The sequence below is a fragment of the Thamnophis sirtalis genome, unplaced genomic scaffold, assembly GCF_051295495.1.
Source record: "Thamnophis sirtalis isolate CommonGarterSnake01/CBP01778 unplaced genomic scaffold, rThaSir2_p1.2 scaffold_5, whole genome shotgun sequence".
In the NCBI taxonomy this organism is placed as follows: Eukaryota; Metazoa; Chordata; class Lepidosauria; order Squamata; family Natricidae; genus Thamnophis; species Thamnophis sirtalis.
In genome coordinates, this window is record NW_028261385.1 from 17,295,258 (window position 1) to 17,321,004 (window position 25,747).

General features: G+C 47.5%; 1 protein-coding gene across 2 annotated transcripts in view; it reads left to right on the top strand.

Annotated features, from left to right (window-relative positions):
- Positions 1-407: 407 nt before the first annotated feature.
- The window catches only part of ONECUT2 (one cut homeobox 2), an 85,105-nt gene continuing 59,765 nt past the window's right edge, over positions 408-25,747 (top strand). For both annotated transcript variants that reach the window (XM_087715349.1, XM_087715350.1), the window contains exon 1: positions 408-1,771. In XM_087715349.1, coding sequence (XP_087571475.1) covers positions 592-1,771 — 1,180 coding nt within the window. In that variant the 5' untranslated portion in view covers positions 408-591. The remainder of the gene's footprint in view (positions 1,772-25,747) is intronic.

The following is a 25,747-nucleotide window of genomic DNA, read 5'->3' on the forward strand; positions in this document are numbered from 1 at the left end:
GCAGCTGGGCCTCCCTCGCCCCCTCCTCTCCCTCGTCGGCCGGCTTGCTGGAAGGCTTTTCGCAGATTGGGCGGGAGGCTGGTCAATCGGAGAGGAGCGCCCGCCCCCACTCCCCTCCCTCCTCACGCGCGGGGGGCCGGGCTAGAGGGATGGGTGGGAGGCGAGGCGCGAGCGCAACTCTGGACAGCTCCCGCTAGCCCAGCAGAAGACGGAAGGGCAGGCTAGGGCTCGGACATGGCGAGGAGGCAGCCGCGGCGCTGGGCAGGCTGAGGCGCGGCAAGGCCGGGGGCTTCCTTTCCCCCCCCCGCGGGTACAACTGAGAGGCCTTACAGCGACCCCCCCCCCCCTCCCTGCGCGCCCCGGCCGTCAGCCAAGAGGCGGCAAGAGGCTCGAATCGCTGGGCTGGAAAGGAGCCGCCGCCGCCACCACCACCACCACCGCAGCAGCAGCAGCAGCAAGCAGCAGCCGCCACCGGGCGCCCGGAGCGCTCGCTCGCTCTCTCTCCCCGCCCCCGCCCAGCACACCCCTGGAGCCACGGCCGCCTCAGCCGCCGCCGCCGCCACACCACCGCCGGCTCGCCCCATGGACTGAATGAAGGCTGTCTGCACCCCCTATCGATGCCTCACCAAAGAGCTGGAGAGCTGCGCCATGAACCCAGAGCTGACAATGGAGAGCCTGGGGCCCTTGCACGGGCCGGCCGGCCCTGAGCAGGACTTGATGGGCAGCCCAAGCCCGCACCACCACCCACCGGGCAGGAGCGCCGGCCCGCTCCGGGTCCACCCGCCGCCTGCTCCCCCGGGCCCGCCGCCTTCCCATCAGGAGCTGGCCTCCGCCTCCTCGCGTTCGGCCATGGTGAGCAGCATGGCTTCCTTGCTGGACGGGGCAGGGGACTACCGGCCGGAGCTCTCCATCCCGCTGCACCACGCCATGAGCATGCCCTGCGACTCCTCGCCGCCCGGCCTGGGTATGGCCAGCACTTACACCACGCTGACGCCTCTCCAGCCCCTGCCGCCCATCTCCACCGTCTCGGACAAGTTCCACCATCCGCACGCCCACCACCATCACCATCACCCGCACGCCCACCACCCGCACGCCCATCATCCCCACCAGCACCAGCGCCTCTCGGGCAACGTCAGCGGCAGCTTCACCCTGATGCGCGACGAGCGGGGACTCCCGGCCATGAACAACCTCTACGGGCCCTACAAAGAGATGGCCGGGATGGGCCAGAGCCTCTCGCCGCTGGGCAACGGCCTGGGTTCCCTCCACAACCCCCAGCAGGGCCTCCACAACTACGGGCCGGCCGTCCCCGAGAAGATGCTGAGCCCCAACTTCGAGGCCCACCCGGCCATGCTGACCCGGAGCGACCAACACCTCTCGCGGGGCCTAGCCACCCCTCCGGCCCCGATGATGGCTCACCTGAACGGGATGCATCACCCCGGCGGCCACCCGCAGCCCCACGGGCCCGTCTTGGCCTCCAGCCGGGAGAGGCCGCCTTCCTCCTCCAGCGGCCAGGTGAGCAACTCGGGCCAGCTGGAGGAGATCAACACCAAAGAAGTGGCGCAGAGAATCACCGCCGAGCTGAAGCGCTACAGCATCCCCCAGGCCATCTTCGCCCAGCGGGTGCTGTGCCGTTCTCAGGGGACCCTTTCAGACCTTCTAAGGAACCCTAAGCCTTGGAGTAAACTGAAATCGGGCAGGGAGACCTTCCGAAGAATGTGGAAATGGCTGCAGGAACCCGAGTTCCAGAGGATGTCAGCCTTAAGACTTGCGGGTAAGTGGCTCGCCTGGGGGGCCCCAAAGAGCCCCCAAATGTCCAGAGGTGGCTCTGGAAGGGAGGGAAAACTTGTGTTCACGTGCCTGCGGACTGACTAGCAGAGCGCCCTATACGTCCGGAGGGGCGGCTGGAGTTCTCCTTCTAAGAGCGCCCAGGCCAGCGTTTGAACTTGGCCGGGTATCCCATGATCCTTGTCTCGCGGTTTCCGATGGGGATGCTAACAAGACAACACCTTGGTCACTTTCACACGCCCTCCCTTTAAGCTGCTTCCAACCTGGGCTTAAGAGCCTGGTGCTTCCGTTGCTCTGGAGGGCGACTCCTTCTCTTCCTTCAGATCCCTTGGGGAGGGAGGGGGGTTCCAACCTTCGAGCAGCCGTGGTCAGAAGGCTATAACCTCTTCTGGAGGAGCGAAGGTTGCGTTGGGTCAAAAGGGGTGTGTGTGTGTGTGTGTGTGTATGTGTGTGCATTGTCCCAACACTCTCTCTGTAAACTTCTTGAAGGAGGAGGGGTTTGATTCCATTCCCCTCCTTGTAGGGCGAAGGTACGCCTCCTTGTGCTTTGAAAGGAGCGTGTTCTTCCAACGCCAGCCTTTGCGCTCCGTTCAGCACTCTGTGTTTATGTGTGTACCGCTAGACACGCGTGCGGTATAACGCCGAAGTGCGGCTTTCCCCTTGGCTAAAGCCTGAAAGACCGTGTGTGCGAGGTTAACCGGGGGGGGAGGGGGGGCGTCCGTGCTTAATGCGGATAGGTGTGGGAATGCATATTTTTCTCCCAGGACTCCCTTTCCTCTTTGTTTCACTTATTGGTGTGTATCGTTTCAAAGTCACCGAGGAGAAGGGGGTTGGTGGATCAATTAAAATTCACGATTGGGTTGTGAAAAATGAGGCGTTGAGCGTTTAAGCCACCCCCCAAAAAAATGCTTCAGAGGAAGGGCTTTGGGGGAGGGGAGGGGAGGGGGGAGGGGGGAGGAAGAAGAAACGGGCGCTATTTTCTGCAGAACAGATTGGATAGATTCGAAGCGAAGAGTGCGAGAACAATCACTTGTGTTGTGGGTACGCCGATATTGTTCTTTTGATGTCTGCCGAGTTGTTTGCCAGCATCCTCTAGCGGCCGCGGCGGGAAGTCGCGCCTCTATTGTTCTAATAACACTCGGCCAGGAGTTTCGACCATTTGACACTGTTATGCGTGTCGCGGAAAAATACACCGTGCCCCCATTCCGGACAAGGGAAAAAGGGATCCGTTTGGAGAAAGACTTCACTTACGGGGCGAGGCTTACGGGGACGCTGCGACCGAGCGGTCTTCCTCGCTTGAGACCGCCTAGCGTTTAAAGGTCTAAAGCTGTTGAGACCTTTCGCGAACACGCGTGATTTCTCAAATAAGGAGTCTTGCAAAGGATGCATTCGACCGCTGTTTGGCCTCTCGCGCCTGCGCCGGGGGGGGGGAATTAAAAAATAAAAACAATAAATGCAATAAACGGGGGAGGCAGGGCGCAAGAATGCGCAACGATATACGGTAACGACCATCCTTCCAGCGCCTCTCCCTTTGCTATTTGCTGGCGGCCTCTGTCAAACGCAGCGCGTTGCCTTCTAAATCCGAGGCGACCTTTTGTTTATAAGCTGCCCGATTTCCTGCAGAGCTAGGAAGCCATCCAGGAATGTTTACAAATGTATTTCAGAAAATGCGGGCGGAGGAAGGGAGGGGGGGGGGAATCCCGCCTATTTCTGACAATTGCTTCATTCACCTGTGTTTGATGGATTCTGGCCTGTAGCAATTAATCGTTGGCTGGTATTGATTAGGGAGGGGGGAGGGGGGGAGAAAGCCAGCGAGTGGCTCCCAGCGATGACTTTCGCTGAAAGGAGCTGAGCTCCTAAATCTTTTTTTTTCCTCCCCTTCCCCTTCCGTCCTCACCCTACCCTTCCCTGCCCCCAATTATCTCTTGTATATATTTAGAGGCGCTTGCTTGCATCCCCGGCTTCCTTGATTGTCTTCCCGGGCGCTTGCAAAGCCTGCCCCGGAGGGAGGGAGGGAGAGAGGAAGGCAGGGAAAGAGGGGAGTTTTATCTGGCACGTCTGCCAGTGATTTATTATTAATTAGCATTCCTGCTCGTTTAATTACGAGCCCAGCCGCTCGCTTGTGGGAAACTCACGCGGGTAATGATGGGGAGATGCAAACGCCCGTGTTTGTGCTGTACTGTGAGCTGGTGGGTTAGGAGAAGAGACGTGGCTAGATAGGCGTCCTTTGTTCGTGTGTGTGCGTGTGTGTGCGTGTGTGTGTGTGCCCGCACGCTTGTCACCCATTTCCTAACAAGGCAGTTTGGAAACACCGCGCATCCACAGATGAGGTCCTCTCTCTCTCTCTCTCTCTCTCTCTTTCTCTCCTCCCCTCCTCTTTCCTTCCTCTCCCTCCCCCCTTTCCACTTTCTCATTCGTTCTTAGCGATGATAATTAACGTGAGAAACGTCTGAAATGCATATCGACCAGACTTTTATGCGCGGGTTATCATCAGCAAGCCTAATAAACCAAGCGCCAGGACCAGGAAGCAAAACCTCCCTCCTCCGCCTCTTTATGGTCGGTTCCTCGCTCTCTTAACCTTCCCCATGTGATGCTAGCTGCAGATGAACAAATGTTTTAATCTGATTTCTCAAAATGCTACAAAAGTAAGTGAAACGTAGTGGAAAAACGCACAGTCCTCGATTCCTTTTTGGGATTCCTCAAACACTCCTTTTTTGGAAGCAGAGGAGTCTTCGGATTGGATTACTGGAGCCATAGCTGAGAAGGAATCCCCTCGCTTTGCTTTTTTTTTCCCCCAGAAGAGTTGACCTTCAAACGGCCTTATTCTAGAATAGGCCGAAGAAAAGGCGGGGGGAGGAGAGGAGTGGGTCATACTTCGAGGATGGCTTCAGGGCAACTTGGGGGAGGGGCTGCGAGGTGCGGTGCCCTGGAGTAAGCGCCGCGGAACGGCTCCATTTTCCGGGAAAGGGTGCGCCTTTGCTGGCTGTCACTTCGCCTCCAACTTTCTTAAGGCGAAAAGTGGGAAGGTTGACATCCATCGGGAATTCATACTAAGCACTGATGGCATTGCCTTAGTTTGGGCCGTGAAAACCACCAAGGTCAGAGAGCACCAAAGACCCCCTCCTCGTTTCAACCCTGAGCAAAAAAAAATAATATTGTCTGTTAATCACCATTTTGTCTGCAGGGCCAAATACCCAGGCTATCCGAGGGTTAATAGAATAGAATAGAATAGAATAGAATAGAATAGAATAGAATAGAATAGAATAGAATAGAATAGAATAGAGGAGATAATTGATCAGAAGAGAAAAGAGAAGAGAAGAGAACAGAACACAACACAACAGCACCGAACTCTTTATTGGCCAAGTGTGATTGGACACACAAGGAATTCGTCTTTGGTGCATATGCTCTTATAGCCTTTAACCCTGAAATTCAACTCATGCTGTTGACATTGCAGCCTTTAGTCGATTGATGAGGGCCAGGACGTCCACTCGGTCCGGTTTGGAGATTGGGCGCGTTAGCCTCGGCTCACTTGTTGCGAATCAGCCTGGTTCCGTTCAAAAGGGGGACCCATGCTGCCCAGTTCAGGATTGAGGGCAGGATCTCCATTGGCGCCCCCCTTCCCTATCTAAGTCAATGCGCGGTTTAGATCCTTTACCACTCATGGCCCGGAAAAAACGGGAGCGTCCGGAAAGATTCCAGCTGCTGAAATCACCCTTTGGAGGGTATTTGAACGAAAGAGGTTGTCTACCTCGTATGCAAAGCCCCTCTGCCATCTGATGGTTTCGGATCTTGGGGCCAGATGGTGGGGTCCTTTTCCTCCACATCTGCTCCATTTTCCACCCCGTTTTATTCCCCCACCCCCTCCCCGCGTAGCGAAATTTGCAGAACTGATTCAGGGAGTAAATAAATATAGTCTCTCGAAGACCAGCAAAACAGGGAGGAGAAGGTGCGAAGGGAAGGAGGAAGAAAAAAAGAAAGCACCCTTTTCTATCCATTATTTTTTTTTAAAAAAAACAACAATTATCGGGGATTCCGGTCAGCTGGGCAGAAGAGAGAATAAGTGGGGGGAGGGCGAGGAGGGAGAAATAAAAATCACCACACTGGGCCGTGGCCCTTCTAGCTGCCGAGAGATGGTAAGTCATAGGATCTCCAACCTTAGGGGGCAACCCCACAATTTTTGGGTTAGTCGCTTCGTGGGGCAAGGTGGTGGCACTGACGGGCTGGAGCGCCTCGTTGAAGAAGAAGAAGAAGAAGAAGAAGAAGAAGAAGAAGAAGAAGAAGAAGAAGAAGAAGAAGAAGAAGAAGAAGAAGAAGAAGAAGAAGAAGAAGAAGAAGAAGAAAGAAGCCTTGCTTTCTCTTCCTCTTCTCCTCCGCCGCCCCCCCCGCCTCCCCCCTCCTTTCCTGGATCCATTAAAAATGCATATTCGAGCCCCACAGGGCGAGAAGAGTCGCTTAGGCGGGCTTGGTTTCTTTTCATATTTAATGTCGATTTAGGCTCTGAGCCCAGATAGAAATCGCTCTATTTAAAAAAAAAATGGGAGCGTCTGGTAGGTGTCATTTTTAACAAGAAAACAGCGAAAACAAAAAAAATGCAGCGCAGCTTTATAACCCGCCTTGTAGGAGGGTGGCGGGTTTGGTTTGGCGGGGATGAAAGGTCCCCGGAGTCCCCAGTCGCTCTGAGGAAAAGGCCAGTTAATTGTTTTCACCTTTGCGATAAATTACACTTATGCAAAACTAGCTCTCTTCCTCTCCCGGTCCTGCCTTACCCACCCCCTAAATTTAACGATTTTCAATTAGGAGAAACATCACAAAGGGGGGGGGGAGAAGGCCGCGAGAGTAAAAGAGAGCTAGACAATCCCAGTAAGGTACAGTATCTACCCATTAGACGTGTAGGTGGGCCTATGAGGTCGAAAGGTAAGGGCAAATCCCCTCCCCCTTACCCCCAGCTTCGGGGGATAGTTAGGAATACAGAAAGGGCCCTTTATAAGGAGCCCGTCACTTCTTAACGCATAGACACGCGAGTCTTCCCCGCATACACACACACACACTGCCGGACCCACGCTAGTGATCAAGGAGTGACGCCCTCCCTTTGCAAGAACGGCGGGCAATGTTGGCGCCTCTGAGCAGTCCCCTGGCTTCGGTCAACACCCGGGGTGCTTCAATTATCGCCCCCTTATTAACCTCCCGCCCTTCTCCCTCGAGGGAGGCTGCGGAGCGGGGGAGGCAGCTTCCCTTCTTCCGCGGCGCAATTCCTGCGCGTCGGGCGGGCGCTTAAACCACAGACGAAAACAGCCCCCCACCCCTGCCCCCCATTTGACGCCTGCAAACCAAACCTGGCCTCCTCGCGTCTCCCCAGCGTGCAAATTCGCGCACGCTTCGCACCTTCCCTGATGTTTACGCTTTTGCTATTTCCTTTCGCTCCCTCTCTCTCTCTCCCCCCCCCCCCGATATGGGCTTCTTTAAACGGGAGTCTCCGGTTACCGCGTCAAGTTGAGAGGGAGGGCAGGGTGCGAACGCTTAAATATATGTATGTAGACGGATGCGATCGGTTAATAATGCAGGGCACAGTTACGGTCTCGATTAGGCACGTTTAAGTCCCATTGATTGTGACGGGAGGATTGAAAGGCAGACTTCAGCCTTCCCCATTGAAATCAATAGGGCCTAAAAGTAAATAATAACTGGGCTGTGTCTGGTTTTGTTTATAGCATTTCATCTCCTGAAACCTGATAGTAGTACCCCTCTAACTGGCTTCTTTGGGGGGGAGGGGTTTGTGTTATAATATTTGCACCGCATTGCAATGTAACACCATCAGCTCATCCAGGGTCCTTCAGACATAAATACAGCGTAGTGTTAGGCACTAGAGAGTAAATCCCCCCCCCTTTTTTTTGCTGTCTGCCACTGAACGCAAAAGGGCAGCTGGCGATAGCAAGTGTGAATACTCCCTAAGACACCTACAGATCTGTTTGTATACAGGGAGCAATTAGCGAAATGGTATCTTGTGGGAACCTTTGTTGACCGTCGTTTTTTTTTTTGCAAAGCAGTCTGGGACCCGTACATATTCATTTCCCTGGAGTTTTGGCAGAAGAAGCGATCAAAAATGCCATTTTAAGAATGACTGCAAAGGGAGCTTCCTTTTGCTAAGGCTAATCTAGAATCTAGATTTAGTGTTTATCTTGCAATTGCAGTTCAATGACACTTTTTTTAAAAAAAATCACAGAACGTGTTTCTTAATTAAGGTTTAAAACTAAAGCTTGCTTCTTTGCCACCAATTTCTCCGAAATGGCCACAATCCAATAAAATGTTAAACTGACCTAGGTAAATTAGACTGTCTTTAGAAACAAAGTTCTAACCGAGCCCTCTAACTTGGTCTCTATTAGGATTGCAAGACTAAGTTGATTTTTGTCTGAATTGTAGCTTGATTGAAAAGGGGACCTTAAACTATTCAAGTTAAAGAATTCTGTATCTTCTTAGTGACAGAAGAGCTGATTATGGTTATATATGTGGAAGATGTTCAGAGGGCACATGTGTCTATATTCCCAAACTCATTTCTGTGTGGTCCCTTCATAGAAATCACTGCACAATCTGCTTAGGTGATTGATCTCGGATCCTTCCTCAGACTCTTTAATTTTTTAATGGACATATGGTAATCCAAAAAGGACGAGAGAAAAAACTACCTACTTACCATATATTAACACCTGTATATGTCTTTACAACAATGTTATCTTTAATATTTTTAGAATACTGCATAGAAAAAGCCTCTCAACTCTCACAACAAAAAGTCTTGATAACCATGCTGTTCAATAATATATTTTTTGCCTTCTGTCAAGGTGTGGAAGCTTGATTTCTTTTCAACCCTAGAAAGTGTGTTGCATTCATGTCTATTATAGAATTAACACTAACACAAACAGCCAAGAAATGGTTGGTGATCCTGCCAGAATTGGAAAAGGGTTCTTAGGAAATAGATCAGCTTTTTCTCTGACCGTTTGCTATATTTATGAACATTATTTGCCATCACACTATCTAAGGTAATGGATGACAGAAGATTCAACGCCATGTGCAGTATAATATTAATACTTGTTGTAACTATCTTTTGTTCATGGTCCAATGGGGAGAAAATATTTTAATATATCATCAGCTGCCTTTGGACAGATTGACTGAATGTATTAAATTAATGTGTATATTACTCAAAACTGATTACAATATTTTTAATTTCTTGGAGACTGTGAAATAAGAAACAAAAGTTACCACTTATAATAAAAAGGGACATTATAGCTCCAGAAAACTTGATGCTTAGGCTGAAGACCAAAATGGTGTTAGCTTCCATCCACCACCTAGATGTAAAATGACACAAGGATAAAAAATAACCTAACATCTGAAAACATTTCACCTACTTTATGCTCCATGGTCCAGGATCTGTTTCCCAAAAGTATTGGCACATTTTGGTTCATAGTAGGTCCTAATCTTTCCTTATCATTGATTAATCCAATAACTCACTGGTATCAGAAACAGCCTGGCATGGAGAAATAAACAGATGTACCTTTAACTTTCAGTCACACACACATAGAAATTGTCCATTAACAATTAAATATCGGGGGTTCTAAGAGAGTGGGTGGGTTGGTTTGTTTTTGTTAACAAAGTTAATGATGAATGATGCCATTTTTTCATAGCAGATTTTGTTTTATTGATGCCAGTGTGAAGTTATGTTAAGTGTGCCTTCTTTCTTAGTCATACAGTGTATTTTTTTCTTAGGGTGTACTTTGAAATTCACATTATTCATGAATAATAACTAGGTAATAATAATGCCCCTTGATTAGTATTTTTCTTGCTTTTTACTGATTAAAAGCAATGGCATGATTAATTTAAAAATATATATATAATAGCACCAGCAGATCCTTTAATGTTCATAACTTGTATTTGTAAAAAAGACTGCAAATGGGAGGACCTTGGTTATCCAATAGGTAGCCTCCATCAGAGCCAATCAGAAATAAGATATAATAATAGGTACCTAAAGACAGCAGAACAAAAGAGAAAGAACTTGAGAAAGTCACAAAATACAAAGACCTGCAAATAGGAATAGAAGGATTGTGGCAAAAGAAAGCAAAGGTAGTGCCAACCGTCATAGGCACCGTGGGTGCAATCTCAAAACATCTGAGCATCACTTGAACACCATTGGCATTGACACATCCCATCAGTCAACCTCAAAAAGGCAGCTGTATTGGAACAGCTTACATCCTGTGGCAATACTTCTAAAATCATCAGACAACACCACCTGCTTATCTCAGGTCCTTGGGAAGAAATTGATAGGTGGATTTTTTAAAAAGAAGGTTAAATCCAGTCTAAACATTGGCTGATGGAGCAACCCACCAAAAATAACAACAACAACAACAACAATAATTATCCAGTCTTGCTTTTAATTCACAGCAACTGACACTCAAAGATGTCGTACATCTACAATATGGTACAGTAATCACCAATAACCTCTTCTTGCAAGAAAGCGACTTTGCAATATTGTATGCTGTTCCACGTGGTAAAATAATTGGAAGCAAGGGCTTAATTCCTCCCCCCCCACACACACACAAGTCAATTTCCTCCTTGGGGCTTGTTTCTGATTCTGAGCAATTCTCCTAATTACGGTGGGGAGGGGCATACGGAAGATGGAAACTGGAAAATGATTTAATACAGGCTTCCAAGAAAAGCTGCTGCTTGAATGAGGGCCAGAGGTCAACAGCTGAGCATCCGTGTATATGCAGATGCTCCCCAGTGCACACTCCGGGGATGAAAGGAGGCCTATAAACAGCACAGTGTGGCTGCTGCTTCCTTCAAAATTAGGTACTGAATTAGGTGTTGGGCAAGAATGTCAAAAGTGGTCAAAATCGGCTTCTCCGGGATGTGTTTTTGAGTGGCGGCGGTGATTCTTAAGGATTCCACACATTGTGCGTGCAAAGTCATTACTCCATAGGAAACCTCGTTCATTAGAAATAATACTAGGCAATTTTCATTGAGGTTTAAGCGCTGCTGGGATATTGTTTGTGCATTTGGGCACAGGCTGATTTGTCTCAACTCTGGGAGGGAGGGAGGGAGGGGGGTGTTAAAATTTTAACTCTGATTTTGAACAAGGGCCCAAAGTTTCTCAGCCTCGGGTCTGCTGCTGTTATGCTTCTTTTACCCGGTCCTAGCAATGGTCTCAACTCGGACTTTTTTTCTGGGAAGAGTTTGGGAAGGGAAGTGGCATCTAAAGGCCAAAGTGAGGAACTTTGGAAACTGTAACCTTGTACAGGTCTGGTTTTTTTTGGGGGGGGGGGTTTGTTTTGCCAGGGGAGGGAGGGGGAGACAGAGATTGGCTAATGATTAAATATGAACAAACATGCCCATGTCTGAGTTGCAATAGGTGACTTTAATCTAATGTCAGCGGCATCTGCGTAACTCCCATGTAGAGATAAGGGGCTCTGCTTATGGACCTTGGCTAACTTCTGTCCTGTGCCATTTCTCCTCCTCCTCCTTCCATGCCTGGGATCTTCTCAGGCCCTAAATCAGTGTTTCGCCAATGAGCTTGGGGGAATTAGTTGGTTGGGGAATTCTGGAAGTTGAAGTCCACACATCTTAGTTGCTGAGATTAAGATACGGGGCTCTAAATGCATTCATAGGTAAACTGGCCAGAAGGCTCCTGAGGCTGGGTTTAGGTATTGCAAATAGAGCCCTTGACTCCCCCCCTCTCTCTTCTCTGCTTCTCTCCCCCCTTCTCTCTCTCTCTCCCTCCCTGTCTCCTCTCTCTCCCCTTCTCTCTGTCCCTCCCTCCCCTTTCTCTTCCCTTTTTCTCTCTCCCCTCCCTCTCCTTCCTCCTCTCTCTCTCTCCCACTCTCTCCCCTTCTCTCTCCCTCCCTCTCTGCCTCTCTATCCCATTCTCTCTCCCACCCTCTCTCTCCTCTCTCTCTCCCCCTTCTCTCTCTCCCCTCTCCTTCCGTCTCCTCTCTCTCTCCCTCCCTCTCTCCTCTCTCTCCCCTTCTCTCTGTCCCTCCCTCTCCTCTCTCTTCCCTTTTTCTCTCTCCCCTCCCTCTCCTTCCTCCTCTCTCTCCCTCCCACTCTCTCCCCTTCTCTCTCCCTCCCTCTCTCCTCTCTCTCCCCTTCTCTCTGTCCCTCCCTCCCCTCTCTTTTCCCTTTTTCTCTCTCCCCTCCCTCTCTCTCCCTCCCACTCTCTCCCCTTCTCTCTCCCCCTTCCCTCCACTTCTCTCTCCCTCCCTCTCTCCTCCCCCCTCCCTCCCCCCTCTCACACAAACACACACACACAGCCCAATAGAGATGGCAGCCACAGCCCAATAGAGATGTGTTTCTACTAGCCCTTGTGTGGCATCCTTAAGCTGCTATTTTTGGCCATATCCTACAGATGCCCCTGCTTCTAGGGAAAGACAATAATGTAATTAATGAAATAATAATAATAAAAAACCCAAACATGCCTGCAAGGCCCGATTGATTTTTCCCGTAGATATCCCCCACCACCCCCGCCCCGCCAATCCCCTCTTTGTGGCTTAAAACTCTCCGAGCTAAATTAGCGAGAAATAAGACTGAACTGGCAATTGCGTCCCTTTCTTTCCCATCCTCCCAAACTGTTTCAATCCGAAGCACAATCAGCCAAAACCAAACGAACCAAGGTGTTTAAGCCCCATGTCTGCTGCCACCCTTGAACTGTCGGCCGTGGGGGGGGGGGGGGTAAGGCTACCCTTAGTGGATCGCTACAGACCGCCGGTGCCCGCTTTCTCCGCAGCAAGTTCTAGGTACGAACCGAACTTTTTCTTTTCTTTTCTTTTCTTTTCTTTTCTTTTCTTTTCTTTTCTTTTCTTTTCTTTTGGCATTTGAAAGGAAAATAAGGACCACCAAGGCAGAAGGAGGGTGAGCGCAAAACCTCCTCTTGCACGGGCAGCGCTGGGCTAAGCAGAGAAACCACCGACCGGCTGCCTTTTATGCCTGGGAAAGTGGGGGAAAAGAAAGCAAAGCTTTTAGGCTGGAGAAAGTGACACGGGGAGCAGAGGCCGAGGGGAAGAAATAGAAACAAACGGGGTAGGGAATGGGGAAGCCAAGAAAAGAAAGACCGGGAAAGGAGGGGGGGGAGGAGGGAATTCCTTTATTTTCCTTCCCCTCCCCTGGTTGTTTCTATTTATTCCCGTTCGCCTCTGCGCCCCCCCTTCCCCCCCTGCGCCTGTGTCACTTTCTCCAGCCGATGTGCGTCTATGGAGGGCGGATCGATTCTGATAATGTTGCGAAGATTAAAAGCGCATTAATGCTGGCAACAACAGAGGAACGCGCGGGTCTCCGCTCCCATTGATCGGCCAAAGGGAACCCGAGAGAGCTCGGCGCCTTTCCAGGAAGAGCGAGCGGGAGCGCGCGTGGAGAAGAAAGGGGGAGGGGGGGTTGGGTCGGCGGCGCGCGCCTTTCCCAGCAAAACCCACCGAAAAGGTCTGCCTTGCTCCGCTCCCACGCGCGACCGGCGCTGGCTGACCCTTTCCCTACAACTCACGCGGCTGCCGCGGAGTTGGGACCCCTTAGCAGCATTATGGGCCCCGGGCCAAGCAGTGTACCCCCCCCCCCCGCAACTACTGGCGCCCTACGACAACTACTCCCAGGAATAAAGCTGTAAATGGTCGATAAAATTAAATATATATTTATTTTATTGGCCCTTCCAACAAAATCGGTGTTGAAGCATTAGAAACATGCTAACACACATGATAACACTGTATAAATAAGTAAACATTAATACATTTAAGTAATTATAAGATACATTAGAGAATATAGAATATATTAGAGAATATAGAACAAGAGTTTATACGAATGACGTCAACGGTACTGTTATGGACTCGCTGTAATGCGTGGGAATTTGTGTTTGGTTTTTTAATGTTTAAAAGAAGCTTAATAAAAATTATTTTTTTTAAAAAAAGAAACATTCTGTGCAGCAACAACTAATCAACATGATAAACATTTGTGCAATACACGAGGCTTGAAAAACGCAATAATCCTCAGTAAGGCATAAGGTTGCTGTATTTATATGATACAAAGGTGTACTGAAAGGTTGGCATGCACAGATTGGTATGGGGCCCCTATGCTCGTGGGGTCCACGGGCAAGTGTCCATCAAGCCCATTAAAACTGCCCTGCCTCCCGGAACCCTTTCAAGGAGGTTTGGGAGGGTCTTTAGAATAATCCCGTTCCCCAGACATGTACGGGTCGTCTGGAAGTAGAGACTCTCTTCCCCAGTGACGGATTAAGGCTCACTGGTGCCCTAAAGCAATGACAAATCTTGGTGCCCCCATCTTCATTGGTTTTTTTTTTTCCTTTCTCAACTTTGGGCCTGACACCCTAAGCATGTGCTTAGTCTGCTTAATGGTTAATACATCACTGCTCTTCCCCCTCCTTTCCCTCTCCTTTCCTGTAGTAGTGAAATTCAATTTTTTTACTGCCAGTTCTGTGGATATGGCTTGGTGGGCGTGGCAAGGGAAGGATACTGCAAAATCCCCATTCCCACCCCACTCCTGGGGGAAGGACACTGCAAAATCCCCATTCCCACCCCACTCCTGGGGGAAGGACACTCCAAAATCCCCATTCCCACCCCACTCCTGGGGGAAGGACACTGCAAAATCCCCATTCCCACCCCACTCCTGGGGGGAGGATACTGCAAAATCTCCACTCCCACCCCACTCTGGGGTCAGCCAGAGGTGATATTTGCTGGTTCTCTGGACTACTCGAAACTTCCGCTATGGGTTCTCCAGAACCTGTCAGAACCTGCTGAATTTCACCCCTGCCTGGACCTCAATGGGAAGAAAAGTGACTCGGACACCACGAGAAGACACGCAGGAGGAGGTTCAAAATGAGCAGTCTATCCCGGGGCCTCTCAATGCCTTGAACAGGCCCTGATGCCACCATTCTCCCCACCCCAATGGTTAAAAATGTTTTGTTTTTGTTTTTTTTAACGCGGGGGAGAAACGTTTCTTCTCCATAAGTCGCTGAATTCACCGGTCATCTTTTAAGGCCTGGGTTATTTAAATATAGTTTGTATTTACTATTGATTGGGCCAACGCCCTGTCCCCTAGCAAAGCCTTTCCTTACCTGAAGTTCCTGTCCCCACGCAGCGTGGGAAGGGGCTCTACCGCCTTGGTTTATTTAGAGCTTAGCGTGGTGGGTGAATCCCGGCTTTGTGGGCAGAGTTATATCGTAAAATCATCTCTCTTTCCTCTTAACTGATAGCCAAATCGCATAATCCTAAATCTACCTTCTTAACTATTAAGCCGCTAGTCCTTTTAAAGGCGTTTTACCTTCGTTTAGTCTTGCTGATTCGAAAGTATATCGCGATGCGTGAATCTGATTGAACCGTAGTACAGTTGATCCGTACCACTGATATTTAAAAATAAATACGCAAACACCGGAATTAGATGCCACTTATTTTCAGATTCACGTGGCAGAGACGGAAGAGTTAATTTGCCTTCTGCAGCACATCGCAACAGGAGCCGTTCAACTCTAAGGAGCTTTCCCCAATTGGATTCTAACCAAAGGTCCATACTACAAGTTTTTGGAAGTTCGAGTCAGCGGTCGATCAAGATCAAGCCGGCTGGGGATTCTGGAGTTTGAAGTCCTTGCTGACCTGAAAGGCAGAAGAAAAGAGGGAGCGAGCCCCCCCCCCCTTTCTTCGAAACGACGCGGCTAATCTCAATTGCGTGTTTAGACAGACAGTAAAAAGTAACAGAATTGGAAGGGACCCTGGAGGTCATCTAGTCCAACCCCCTTCTCACGCAGGAGACCTGTACTAGGGATTCAAACCGCCGAACTGCCGACCTTTCTGATGGACAAGCCACCTAGTAGTAGACTGCAGAATTCGGGCGGTAATTCTTGCTGTGCACGTGGGAATCGTCTTCTGGCCTCTGATGCGGCCAACGTGCGCAGCTCTTGCTCTACTATGGTGCTAGGGCGCGTTGCAGAACAGTCGACGGGCACCAGAGGGCATCAGAGAAAAGACTTTGCTGCCACCTAACGGTCCTCTGGAGGTCTGCACCTCCGACTTGGGAGCCTTGTTGATACTCAATTTTTGCCGAGTCAGCGAAAGACGAGCTTCTGTTCCAAACAATGACAGCGAGGTCTACTTCATGATCTGCCCCAACAGGTTAGTGTAACCAAAACTCTTCTAAGTCTAATTCTACCAGCTGACCTGGCTGAATACTTTCCTGGAACCTGGGGCTCAGCAACAGAGCTTGCCTCCAAACCCAACTCATACTTGTTAGGTCTCTTCTAAAGCAAGATTCGGGCTCTGAAGAAACAGTTGTAGACCAACAGATGAGGCCAAGTGGTTGGGAGCATTTAAGAGTTCTTTAAGGCATTTATGGCATGTGATATACACCTGGCTAGGTGTATATGGAAACATGGGGGAAGTTCATTGCTAAGTTAAACCTGTTCATAAGGTGGGAAGGAAGGAGCCCTAATCAATGGTGAACTTCACAAGGGTAAAGACACAGTGTTTGTGTGTGTGTGTGTGTGTGTGTGTGTGCGCGCGTATGTGTATGTATTCATGTCTCTGTGTCTCTTACCTTCCAAGGTAAAGGAACAAGCAGACCTGTCTACCAAGTGCAGACTAGCACTTGGTAGTACTTGTTGTTAGTTGCGAAGTCATCTCCGACTCATTGCAACCACATGGAAAACATTTCTCCAGGCCTTCCTGTCCTCTACCATCCTCCAGAGTCCATTTAAGCTCACGCCTACTGCTTTGGTGACTCCATCCAGCCACCTCATTCTCTGTCATCCCCTTCTTCTTTTGCCCTCAATCTTTCCCAGCATGAGACTCTTCTCCAGTGAGTCCTTTCTTCTCATTAGGGGGCCAGAGTATTTGAGTTTCATCTTTAGGATCTGACCTTCTAAAGAGCAGTCAGGGTTGATCTCTTCTAGGACTGATCGGTTTGATCGCCTTGCAGTCCAAGAGAGTCGCAGGAGTCCTCTCCAGCACCATAGTTCAAAGGCCTCAATTCTTTGGCACTCAGCCTTCCTTACAATCCAACTTTCACAGCCATACATTGCAACTGGGGCAGGGGTGGGTTTCTCGCCCCGTTCCCACCGGTTCGGTTGGGTGGGCTTACTTCCGGGTTCGCCAACCAGCCGGTTCGCGGGGACCGCCACGAACTGGTTGAAACCCACCCCTGAACTGGGGAAACTATAGCCACTTTTATTGGCAGGGTGATGTCTCTGTTTTTTAGTATGCTGTCTAGATTTGCCATAGGACCAGGCTCGGATGATCCTTCTTTGGTCACATGACCCAAATCTCAGAAGAAGGTGCTGATGCTGGGAAAAGTGAAAAAGAAAGAGAAGAAGATGATGATGATTAGCAGCAAGATGAAAGAGTTGGGTTACATCAGCGATGAGTGTTCTGTTGGAGGACCTAAAAGGATAGATTGTCATAAAGAATTCTATGCGGGTTGCTAGGAGTAAAAATATGACTTGATGGCATATGTACAATCAAATATAATATGTAGGTAGTCCTCAACGTACAACAGTTCATTTACCGACTGTTCAAAGTTACAGCAGCACTGAAAAATGTGAATTATGACAGTTTTTCACATGACTGTTGCAACATCTCCATGGTCACGTGATCAAAATTCAGACCCTTGGCAAGTGGCTCATAGGCTGTGACAGTTGCCGGGTCCCATGGTTATATAATCCAGTTTTGCAATCTTTTGACAAGCAAAGTCAATGGGGAACTTAGATTCACAAGCATGTTACTAACTTAACAACTGCAGTGATTCACTGAACAACTGTGGCCAGAAAGGTCACAAAATGGGGCAACACTCACTTAAAAACTGTCTTGTTTAGCAATGGAAATGTTGGGCTCGGCTGTGGTCATAAGTTGAAGACTACGGGTTGCTAGGAATGAAAAATGGCTTGATGGCAAACATCCAATCAAGCATAATATATACTTCCCAGAGCACATGTAGTCCGATGCATTGGAAGCTTAGGGTTCCAGAATTCCTGCTTTGGAAGAATTGCAGTTAATGTTGCCAGATTTGGGCATTTGAAACCCAAAGGACTGCTAGATAGTACCTAAGGATGCATGTTTACTCTATCGCCTTGCTGCCATCTGGAAGGTACATGATCCTCAGAGCTCCAGAAGGTAAAATCCAGCATCTGAAGATGTACGGATTGCAGGGAGCAAGCTGAGTTACCTGAAATGCCCCCCAAAAGAGCAGGATGGGGAGTTAAGAGAAAAATAGAGTTGGAAGGGACCTTGGGGGTCTTCTAGTCCAACCCCTTGCTCAAGCAGGAAACCCTATACCATTTCAAACAAATGGTTGTCCAATCTCTTCTTAAACATTTTCAGTGTTGGAGCATTCCCAACTTCTGGAGGCAAGTTGTTCCACTGATTAATTACTCTAACTAGCAGGAAATTTCCTCCTTAGTTCTAGGTTGCTTCTGTCCTTGATTAGTTTCCACCCATTGCTTCTTTTCCTACCCTCAAGTGCTTTGGAGAATAGCTTGACTCCCTCTTCTTTGTGGCAGCCCCTGAGATATCGGAAGACTGCTATCATGTCTTCCTTAGTCCTTCTTTTCATCTGACTAAACATACCCAGTTCCTGCAACCGTTCTTCATATGTTTTGGCTTCCAGTCCTCCTTGTTGCTCTTCTCTGCACTTCTTTCTGGAATTTCCACATCATACACCTCATGAAGGGTTGCTCTTTCTGATAGAGTGACACCAAGCAATTGAATTTAAGGGGAAAAGTCAAGGTTTTAGTCCCTCCCTTTTAGCCACTATTGTTTCTCACCTGTTCAAAAAGAGGACATGAATGATTCCACAAATTACAGGTTCAGCTCTGTAATTTTTGTCCCTCAGTGGTAGCTCTTATCTTCCATGATTCGTTGCATGCTTACCTGGAACCTGACCTTACACCTGTCTGCAGAAGTGGGCTGAAAAGGAAATTATTTTGGGTCATTTTATATTCAAATATTTAATACAGTGTTGCATTCCCACCTTAAATATTAGACAGTGGTGGGATTCATTTTTTTACTACCAATTCTGTGGGCGTGGCTTCGTGGGCGTAGCTTTGTGTGCATGGCAGGGGAAGGTTACTGCAAAATCCCCATTCCCTCCCCACTCCTGGGGGAAGGTTACCTCAAGTTCCCCATTCCCTCCCCACCCGACTAACCTGCTTTCCAGCTCTGTTCAGGCAACAAAAGAAGATCAGCTGGGAGGCAGCAGGGGCGGGGCCAGCCTATTTCCGAACTATTCAAAATTTCCCATACCGGTTCTCCAGAACCTGTCAAAACTGCCTGAATATCACCTCTGATATTAGATGCTGTAGCTTCCCAAATCAAGGTTAACTACTTCATCAACTAAAGCTTCTGCTTTGGAGAACTCGAGCAATGAAATCAATATTTGTTAAACAAATACGAAACACGATGTGGTGGTGGGGAGTGAGAAATGTCAGTTAAGGAAAACATACCATACATGTTTCTCATTCAGAAAAATACCACATGTCTTTTTCTATAACTCAAGCATCATCATTATCACCATTATCACCTCTATTGCTACATTTCTACTTTCTCTCCCATCTGTCGAGAATGTAAATGTGCGGCTCTATTCAGGAGGATGGTAATAATCCCTCTGGAAGGTCAAATACCGTATTTTTCAGAGTATAAGACACACCAGAGTATAAGACACACCAAGGTTTTGAAGAGGCAAATTAAGTCTTTAGGAGGCTTGTAGAGTTCTCCTGGGGGCTGGGAGGGGACGGGGGCAAAAATGAGCAAAAAATAGGTCCATTGTTTTGTCAAAAAAGGACATGCAAAGCCTTTAGGAGGCTTGTAGAGTGCTCCTAGGGGCTGGGGAGGCAAAAATTGCCCTTTTTTGGTCATTTCTGCCCTCCCCAGCCGTGACCCGTCAAAACCGTGGAGGACAAAATCGCGCTCGACGAAAGCGCGCATGTGACGTCATCACAGCGCGATGAAAAAAAATTAAAAATTTCATTAAAATTAAAGCAAGCCGATTCACATAAAGGTAAGGGTTAGGGTTAGGTTTAGGTTTAGGGTTAGGGTTAGGTTAAGGGTTAGGGTTAGGTTTAGAGCGTATGGGTTACGTTTAGCGTTAGGTTAAGGGTTAGCGTTAGGTTTAGCGTTACGTTAACGGTTAGGTTTAGGGTTAGATTTAGGGTTAGGTTAAGGGTTAGGTTTAGGGTTAGGTTTAGGGTTAGGTTTGGGGGGGTTAGGGTAAGGTTTTCGCTTTATTTTTACATTTTTCGATCACAGCGCGATGTTTTCGTCGCGCTGTGATGACGTCAAATGCGCGCTTTCGTCGAGCGCGATTTTCTCCTCTGCGGTTTTGTGGTGGAACCCTCCCCAGCACCCAGGAGCACCCTGGAAGCCCCCTAAAGGCTATGCACAGTCATTTTGGAGAAGGGAGCGGGGTTTCAGGAGGCCAAAAATGCTGTTTTCAGTGTATAAGATGTACCCAGATTCAGCCTCTTTTTTGAGAGAAAAGGGTGTGTCTTATACTCTGAAAAATATGGTACATTGGAAAAGAGAAGCAGAAAAAGCAAGAGCACTTTGGTAAATTTCTGCCCGCCCTTCAGAATTGATTCTTCTGTATCACATGTGGTATCCTAGTCCAGTTGTGCCCATGCATGTAGTCATAGCTTCCTCCCTCCAACCAAGTTAAATTGAGGGGTTTGAAACTGAAATAATACCTGGCAGTAAATCCTATGTAACAATCACACAGACACTTTGAATAACATGTACCAAAGAGACGCCAGGGTTCTTCTGATTTCCAATTGGTACCTAAAAGGGGCAGAAGAAGTCAGATCCAGGAAACGAATGTAGGCTGGATAACTTCAGGTTGCAGAGAAAAATGAAGTTTTTAACCTATTGTATTATGTAAGACTTCCTGAAAATAGGAAGTATAATCTCTCTATATAAAAGGCAAATACCACTCACTCATCACAAAATCTCCAGAACTGTAAAGCCTACAAACTTGAAATTTGACATGTATGTTCCTCTTGGCTTCTAGGTGCTCGTTAAGAAATGATTTTTTTTTAAATGACCACCAGATCATTAGTGTTTCTTATACAGTAATTAATATGCTCTGATGCTAAGGAGTTCTACTCCCCCTCCCCACCTGAAAAGAACTCTGTTCCAACTGCCAGTTGCCTCACATTCCATTACCTCAATTCAAACTGGCAGATGTTCCACTCCTTCACTCAGGCGCAGTCTGGGGCTCCTTACAGTAGTAAATGTTGGCACCTCACTAAAATATCTATGTCTTCCACCTATGGAACTGCTTCCGGACTCAAGGCAGCGGGAGCGATATTCCCTTATGTGTTTCAATTACCGACCACCACTGAGCCAACGGATTGAACTGGGGTCAACCAGATTTCTCCTGTATTGCCCAATCACATAGTTTCATTACAAAGCACGAGTATCCAGCTAGTAGCATATAAAGGAGAAGTTATTTTTTGGACTAGCCAGCTGTTTGCAAGCAAGAACCCAGAGAGCAAGTCTTATTGAAGTCCTTTTGAGAGTTTCTTCGAAGTAGAGATGTGTACGGTAGATTTTATAGAAGTATGTTCAGAGGTGGGTTGCTACCGGTTCGCACCGGTTCAGACAAACCAGTAGAGTACATTGGAACTGGATCGCTGAACTGGTAGAGACGGTCAGCTGGCCACACCCCCGAACTGGTTCCCTGGTCGCTCATGCCGTTGCAGCCATGGATTTTACTCATTTTATAATGTTCTGCGCATGCACACAACAATAAACAGGCAACTGTGCATGCGCAAGCAATGTGTGGCAGGCACGGGCAAAGCAAACCAGCAGTAACACCGGCAGCAACCCACCCCTGCTATAGTTGGGTGAGAGCTCAGAAGTTGGTGGTCTTTGATTTTAGAACTTCTACATCTTTCATTTGATTAGCAAGGTTATCCATCACTCAGCATACTCACAGTCAGAAAGGCTATCACCTACACAAAAAAAGTATACCTCATTACTGTTGTGGCCCAGCAGGAGCCGTTGGAGCTGCCACCAGACTCCGACAGCAAGGGGCCCTAAGAGTCGGCTCTGGAGGATGTGGAGGACCCTGGACAGGGTTCTGACTCCGAGCAGGGCTCAGAGAGGCTGGTTGGCCACCAGGAGGCACCTGAGCCTTGGACCAGTGGGGAGGAGACAAGGGAGAGTGAGCCGGACACCAGTAGTGAGTTGTTCCTGGATGCACGGCAGCGAAGAGCTAATAGGCGTCAGGAACAGTTGCGCAATCACAGGAGGTAATTGCACTCAGCTGGTGGTCATTAGGCTCCTCTCCAGACTATAAAAAGACTACTTGTGCACACGCCCCTCTTTGCAGAAGTCCACACAGGATTGAATGTCGGAGAACATTGTTAGAAGCTTGGCAGGCTTCTGTGTTTATTGCTGCCCAAGCTTGTCTGTGCCGGTTTGCTACCAAGGACCTGTCAGTCTGTTAATTAAGTGCCATAACTTATCTTTGACTCAGAGTGTGCTTGGGTGTGGGGGGTCAGAACACATTACTATCATTTATTAGCTTTAACTTTGGCTAGGTTTAATAAGTTGTGTGAATCTTTGGCGTGAACCTTTGGTTAGAGTATGACTCAGTGCAATGTCAGAAAATAAGTTAATTCAAGAAGCTGGTGATCCCAACATCATTCATGGTTGGGGAATCCTCTCTTTGGCCAGAAGATTATCCAAGTCTCCCAGTCCTAGACCATAGGTAAAATCTGCACGGAATTCTCCAAAAGTTGATCCCAATTTTTAATGTGAAATTGAATTAAAATAGGGAATAAATGATTGCATTAATTTCGATAGGTTTTTTGGGCAGGGGAGGGGCGCACAACTTGCTTTTTGTTTGCAAATGACATGGATAGCACCAGTGATGGGTTCAGTGATTGCATGCTCCGCGCGCGTGCACAGTTTTAACAAAACTTACCTTCCACGTTACTTCTGGGGAGTAACACAGCTGAGGGGCAGCAATCCGCTCTGCCGCGTGAATCAGCTGAGAGGTTATAGGTAAGCAAAGTGCAGGGGCGGGTTGGCCCACCTGATCATCAGAACAAACTGGTTCACTCCTCAGCTGATTGTCGGAGCTACCGGTTCACCTGAACCAGTCCCAACCGGCTAAATCTCACCCCTGGGTATCACCAATGAGGCTTGGGAGTAAATCTTATTGAATGTTTCTTTGGAATTCTCTGGACATTCGCATTGTAGACTTGACTGGGCTATATTGTACATAGAAAAGCGTTCAGAAATGTCGTTTTCCTCTGTAGGAGACAAAATATGTATTTAGCACATTACTTGATCTTGACCCAGCTTGTTTTTATGAGTGCATCTCTTGGTGTGTTGCTCAGTCTCCAACTGTGACCTTTGAGCTTTGTAGGGGATTTTTTAAAATAAGTTTTCCTAGGATGTGACAGAAAGCACCTGGATCAGAATAAGTGTACATTTTTGCAAAGACATTGAATTCTGGCAGCCATGACTGGACTTCATGTCCTTGATTTATGACTACAAAATTGGGACCAGAATTTCTGTTCCTAAGCAGGGCAGTTGTAAAGTGCCCTGCTTAGGAACACCCAATTTTATGACCTTTTTGGTTGTGTTTGTTAAGCACATCATTAAGTGAATCAAAGTTTTCCCCACTGGCTTTGCTCATCAGAAGCCGGCTGGGAAGGTTTACAAATAGCCACCACGTGTTCCTGGGACATTGCGACTGTTGTTTCATTGTTGTACTTGCTTAGCATGTTCCTAATACAGTGTCATTGCCACTGTGGTTGTAAATACGTGACTGTGGGCATGTGACCCTCTAAGGGTAACCAGTTCACCAAACAGCTCAGAAAGTTCACAACCGGTTCTCCCAAACTTGTGCGAACTGGCTGAACCCCACCAAGTGTTTGGTGAACTGGTTGTTGGAAGAAATCATTAGGGTAGAGAACTGGTTGTTAAATTATTTGAATCCCACCACTGGTCATAAGTCATAATTTTGACTGGTTGCTAAATGAATAGCTGTAAATCAAGGATTACTTGTAATTATCGAATCTGAAAAAAGTTCTTAGAGAGACAATTTATTTGAACTTCCTTCTATGGCTTTCAGTTCCTTTTTTGGGTTGAGTCCTTTAAAAGAGACTCCACTGTGGAAATTTGCAGGTGTGATGGGACTATCACTCCCTTAATCCCCAGCCAACATGGTGCAGAACTGGAAGACGAACATATCTGAAAGGAGGATAAATTTGGGGGGTTCAGTCATCCCTACATTAACACTGTAGGAAATCTGAAAAAAAAACTGTGATCAAGTTTACAATCACGTTAAATTTCAATTTGCTAAAGCGTTGCTTATTGAACAAACCATAATCAATTCCATTCCTACATTGTACCTAGTTATTATCATTAATAACAGATACAGATTAACAGAGTTAATGGAGCTTGTAGGTCATCTAGTCCAACCCCCCCCCTCCCCGACCAAGCAGACCATACACCATTTTTGACAGATGGCAGTCCAGTCTCTTCTCAAAAGCTTCCAGTGATGAAGCTCCCACAACTTCCGAAGGCAATTTCTGTTCCATTGGTTCATTGCTCCCCCAGTTATTTCTAGGTTGAATCTCTCCTTGTTCAGTTTCCATCCATTATTCCTTGTTTGGCCTTCAGGTTCTTTGGAAAATAGCTTGACCCCTTCCTCTCTGGTAGCCCCTCAAATATTGGAACACTGCTATCATGTCTCCCCTGGTCCTTCTCTTCACTAGACTAGCCATGCCCAGTTCCTGCAACCGTTCTTCATACTGTATGTTTTATTCTCCAGTCCCCTTATCATCTTGGTTGCTCTTCTCTGCACTCTTTCTAGAGTCCCAACATTTTTTTTATAGTGTGCTGACCAAAACTGGATGTAGTACTCTAGGTGTAATCTTACTAAGGCTTTATACTAAGGTATTAGTATCTAATCACTCTGGCTGAGTTCTCATGATACAATAAGCCAATCCTGAATAAAGCACACTATGCAGTACTAACTCTTTGTGTACATCTCTTTAAAAATTCTAATTAGAAATGTCTATTGGGACAGCTTATGCATTTGAATCCTCTGTTTAAAAGCAACAACCAATAAGCACATTTACTAAAGAGCAAATCTCGATCCATAAAGATTTCTTTAAAAAGAAACTCATTTAATATTGGGCTATGCCAATTCTTTTTGAACCTATGATTGGATGAAGATGATAAATCTTACTTTAAAAAAAATACATTAGCTATTCTTTTCACATATAGCCAAGTCCATTTATCAATTCTATCTCGGAAGCATTGTGTGGGTGTACACATACGCACCATGTATTTTAAATTCAATTTAAACTCAACATTTTTCACTTTTAATGGGCATGGTAGAAGCTTCCACTTTTGCACTAGATTTATTCCACTAAATAAATGCAAAGATAGACTCCTAAGTCTCCCCTTACTTAGAAAGTAAGACTCAAGACTCTTTCTTTTAAACTGCTTATTTGAATAGCCTAATCCATTTAAATAGATTGCTTACCGATCGATCCTGGGGAAGCCACTGGGAACACAGCCTGCATGGCTAGTTCGTGTGTTATGCATATCCAGAAAATAGGCTAATCTAGCAAGCCATGGTTAGGTTAACCACGGGTAAGCATCAGTGGTTAGCATCAGTAGGCATCAGTGGTTCTTACCGGTTCAGCTGAATCAGGAGTGGGTCGCTAGAACCGGCAGCAAATTTCAGCAAACCAGTACTAAACCGATTAGGAACCCACCACTGGTAAGCATGCCCTAAAAATATAGATTATGCAATCAAATAAAATTTCCATAAGTGCACATTAAAGGCAAAGAAAGGCTGCTTAACCTTGCATGTAATTTTCAGCAACGTGCTAGTATTGTATTAAGTTCTGCAAATAAGGCAAATATCTTTAGTATTAACATTAGTTAGCTAAGGCTTTAATCGTACAACCAAGTGAATTTGC